The following is a 4,727-nucleotide window of genomic DNA, read 5'->3' on the forward strand; positions in this document are numbered from 1 at the left end:
TCCAAACTGCGCAGGATAAATACAGCAACCGAAAGCCAGCGTAAAATTCACTGTGTAAACACATCTAAACTAAGTTAACAGCCGTCTGTGGCTGGTTTTCAAGACATCATGTGTAAAACTGGTTGTTGTTTCTGATTTTTCAAAATTGAAATATTTTGATTATTGCAGTTTGATCAGACTGGAGTTGAACATTACCACTGGTTCTTTTGCATTCAGAAAAAAGGGTATACTTGAATACTAGTTTAATAGGAGTTAATTATGGATTGCTGTGGCTGACAAAATCTTTAAATACATTAACTTGCTGGTCAATGAATGAATGAAATGAATCTTGGCCAAAGTGGCTCATAGGAGAGCAAACACAGCTGACGTGAAAGTAAAAAGTCCAGCCTGGCCTAATGACTGCTTAGCATGGGAAAGGTACCGCTAAGTTATCCATGGCCATTTATAGCCTTTAATTACGCGCCTATTTTGTGACCCCTGAGTTCAACGGGCCAATTCCTGTGCGGACCCAAATACTGACGAACAAAGGTGGAATGCGATGCCCCCTTTTCCGCAGACAAACTACTAAACGTTTCCCATCAATTTCATGGGAAAGTTCAAGCCGAGGAAACTGCTAAACGCTTCGGCTGAGTATTGACAGCGTATTGAACCTATTAGTGCATCGCAGACGCTCTGCTGGAGAAACGAGTTTCTGCAGCAGCTCGAGTGTGTGTGAGATTTCGGGAATTCTGTCATGTGCGTAACGCTGCTCGTATTGCGGAATATTGCACTATAACACGGGATAAAACTGGCGCTTTAGGACCCAGTTGATCGTTGTGATTGTGGCTGATATTTTCCACGTTGTGAGGGGAGGGGGTGGCCCGGAGGGGGGGCTGTCAATCATAGTGAAAGTGGCCGGGGTGGGCAGGCCCCTCTGACACTTTGTACCGTCGGAGGGGGATATTTAACTTGGGACTGAGCACCACTCGCTACAGACACACTCACACACAGTGTGCCTAAGCAAAGAAACGCTCCAGCGCCAAGTCTCTCAGACTCCTGAAGTAGGAGCGACTCAGTAGGAGCTTCTGTACCAGTTATCAAAGCAGCGGAGAGGCTCCCCCAGGAATTGACCGCTTGCATCGACCGGGCGAAAAGGCTCCAGATTATGGACTGTCTCGTCATGAAGCGACAGTGGGACCTGGAGCTTTTCTGAGAGGATTCAGCAATGCCACAGTGAAAGGGAACTCTGAACTAACAGCCGCTCTCTGCAGCTTGCATGTGATATGCACTGACACTGCAGTTTGCTGTTTTTATTACACGCGCCGCCGAGAGTTTTTGTGGGAATGTTTCAGCCTGAGACTTCCATGTAAAGAAGCGCTCTGCGATTTGGAACATCCCCTGGAAAAGATAAATGGCTGTTATTTCATAAATTGAGATCGCATCCCACCGCGGCGCATTTTTCTCGAAGTTTTTGGGACGCTTTCCGCGAGGTGCACATATCGACTGCTGGAATACCGCAAAGGACTGATTGCACAGAGCATTTCCTCAGTCCATGGATTGTGCGCCCTGGGACCTTGTCAAACCTGAGAGCGTCAGGCGACGTGAAGAGAAGCCACGTTTATAAAAGCCGTGCGTAAAAATAACATTGGCCAAGGCAGCCCTCATTGCCGGGCGCGTGACATTTAAAACTTGGTGAAGTGCTCTTTTGTGCGCCCTTGTCTCGCGGGACGCTCCGGATCTATTCTGCCTCTTTAGAAAACACTTCATTCCATGCAGCTCTCGCCTCGGCCGCTGTCATCCAGCGTAGACAGTTCGTCGTGGCTTCGAGTCCCCGGGGTAACCATGACAACCAAAAGAAACCCAAAGTGAATCCAAGGGAGCGGGGTGAGGCCGGAGAGAGCGTGAATAGAGTTTTCCCCGTTTTGTTTTGTGCTTTTTTTTGTTTAGACTAAACAGTTTTCTGCAAAGCGGGGGCACCGCTTCGCGCTGCAGGGTTGCATCAGCAGGCAAGTTGCAAAGTTGAAGGAGCCCTAAAAAGCAAAGCACTCCGCCGCATGTCATTCAAACCCGACGTGGTCTATTAAAAGTATCGCCTTGCTGGTGACTGAACTTCTACTATTTATGAAGCCCCGGGCTAGTCATTGCAGAGAATACAGCAACCGGGAAAAGAATTGAATATAATTTACGCGAGAAGAGACGGTGCGTAAAACAAGAGGAATAATGGGCCTCTCACAAACGCTGCTCTTTTACGTGCTGCTGTGCGTTCACCTCGGAGTTTCCCAGCATTACCTTCGCCTCCGTCCATCGCCCAGTGATCACCTCCCCGTGCCCGACCTTAAGGAGGACCCCGACCCGGAGTACGACCCCCGGGAGCAGGACTTGGCCGAGAGGACTCTGAGGAAAAAGCTCGGCAGTAACTTTGACCCCAACTTCATGTCCATCAGCTCGCCCATGCTGGTGAACCTCTCCGCATCAGACAACCAGGTGAAGCTGCAGGGGCCCATGCCCAACGAGATTAAAAAGCTGGACCTCACAGAGACCCCCTATGGAAAGCGGGTAAAAGTGGGCAAGAAGGCCCGTAGGAAATTTCTGCAGTGGCTGTGGACCTATACGCACTGCCCAGTGGTGTACACCTGGAAGGATTTGGGCGTGAGGTTCTGGCCACGTTACATCAAGGAGGGAAACTGTTTCTCCGAGCGCTCGTGCTCCTTCCCTGAGGGGATGTCTTGCAAACCCGTCAAGTCAATCAACAAGATTTTCCTCCGGTGGTATTGTCAAGGCTTTCTAAGACAGAAATACTGTACGTGGATACAGGTGCAATACCCAATCATCTCAGAGTGCAAGTGTTCGTGCTGATTTTCTCTAAGGAAGTAGGCCTGGTGGTGGTCGAGGGGGGGAGGGGGGGAGTGGACTGGAAATACGGTTTCTATTGCACTGTTAACTCTCTACAGAGGTGGGCACCATAGCAAATCTATTTTTTTATATAGCATTTTAAGTGAAATACCAACATTGTACATATTTAAGAAAAATGCAGCTATTTTTTCTAATTGAACCAGGACCATATTTTATTCTCATCCCTGAAACGTGTTTTTTGGGGGAACACGAGCACTTCATAAGGAAGAGCTTTTTTTTTTTTTTTTTTGATATTTTTATGAGACATTGAAGATGGAATGCATATGCTACACTTCTCCAAGAGGTGAACTTTTTTTCAACTGAACATTGATGCTGACTGTTATTTCACTGCAATGCTGCCTAGAGTTTTTGTATAATATTAATATCAATAATAATTAAATTGTAAAAAAAAAAAAAAGTTGAGGTTAAAGATATATATAAAGGCGTGAACTCAGCTTTTTTTGGAATACATAGTATTGTAGAAATAAACAAATCTGTACGTTTTATTTATTATTTTAACGATTGTGAGTATAGAGCATAAGGAAAGAGAATAGCAGAGTATACCAGAAAAAAAATATGGGAGATGTCTACTTGAATATTTCTAAAAACTAAAAAAAAAATCAAATAAAATAAATAAAAAAGTAAAACATATCAGTGTACATGTTATGTTTACACGTTTTAGCAATAAAGTCTATCTTTTCAACGTGTATTAGTGTCAAGCCATGTTGCTTACAACGAGTGTCTATATCCAAGGGGGCGTGTACACTGTAAAAAGTATCATCTGAACATGGGGTCTCATTCAGCCTTAAAATTCTTTGCTTGCAAGAAAAGTCCGCCGGTGGTTCAGACTATTTCACTTGTACAGAGCTTCATTTGAGGCTTTTCTGCAAACACGTGCTATGATAACGCCATTTGATTAAAAAAACGAAACGTTGTGCTGAATTGGAAACGTGAAATTGAGCCACGTTTTATGAACCGCAGCTTCAGGCGGTGCCAGGCTGATATTTCTTGCAGCGTGGCCGGGCGCGGAGGTGGAGTGGAGTTACTGACTGCACAGTAAGTCCAAGCTTCAGTGATTCTGTGCGGACTGCCTGACGCTCCACGCCGTCACAGTGATTTTAGAAAGGCCTGATTTACTACGCTGCGTAATGCGCAACACATACCTGAAGCGCCTCCACAGACCTGGCATTCATTTGTCTCAGCCAGAGCGGGAGAGAGGCCACGCACATTCATCTGCCCTGTCTACGCACATGCTCGTCTCGGGGCTCCGAGGTGTTAACATAATGGGTAAAATATGATTCAGACATTTCAAACAGTGTCAGATGATGAAATGGCGAGCGTATACGCGCGAGCCAGGGGCGTCTGGGGTCTGTGCTTTTGACGCTGGAAGCTCCACACAAGTTCCACTGAGGTATTTGTATAGAGGTGGACTGGAGCAGACCGGCGCCTATTCAAGTCTCACCGCCCTGGAGAGAGAGAGGGAGAGGGAGAGAGAAAAAACACAAAGCCCATAAAACAATGGTCAACTGTTTTTGACGTTAGCAGACTATTAATTGGAGAGCTGGGTGCGCTGTCTGCGAGTTAAAGAGATATGGCCAATTAAAGGCGCTGGAGACGCGCAGGGAAATGAAGCCCCGCGGAGGCAAAGCGAGGAGTCGTTTTGTGTAAGCCGGGGAAGGAGGAGGTTATGTCGTGTTTATATTATTCTTTAAATACAATCAACGACTTAAACAGAGCTATGACTGAACGTCTGCGAGCTAAAAGCAGCTTAGTGTTTCCACTGGGCGCATCTTGTGTGCGTTAAAATGATTTGTGTTTTTGCGGGCAGAGTTGGATTTGACACTTGCCGCCCGGTT

The 4,727-nt window shown here is 46.3% G+C and overlaps 1 protein-coding gene across 1 annotated transcript; it reads left to right on the top strand.

Moving 5' to 3' along the window:
• Positions 1 to 1,008: 1,008 nt before the first annotated feature.
• nog2 (noggin 2) lies at positions 1,009 to 2,835 on the top strand. Its single transcript, XM_041963029.1, has one exon. The coding sequence runs from the start codon at positions 2,200 to 2,202 to the stop codon at positions 2,833 to 2,835; it is 636 nt and encodes a 211-aa protein (XP_041818963.1). The 5' UTR covers positions 1,009 to 2,199.
• The last annotated feature ends 1,892 nt before the right edge of the window (positions 2,836 to 4,727 follow it).

This window comes from Chelmon rostratus, chromosome 21 (genome assembly GCF_017976325.1).
Source record: "Chelmon rostratus isolate fCheRos1 chromosome 21, fCheRos1.pri, whole genome shotgun sequence".
NCBI lineage: Eukaryota > Metazoa > Chordata > Actinopteri > Chaetodontiformes > Chaetodontidae > Chelmon > Chelmon rostratus.

Coding starts and splice junctions, on each gene's coding strand:
- nog2 (XM_041963029.1), top strand. CDS start 2,200: ATGGGCCTCTCACAAACGCTGCTCTTTTACGTGCTGCTGTGCGTTCAC.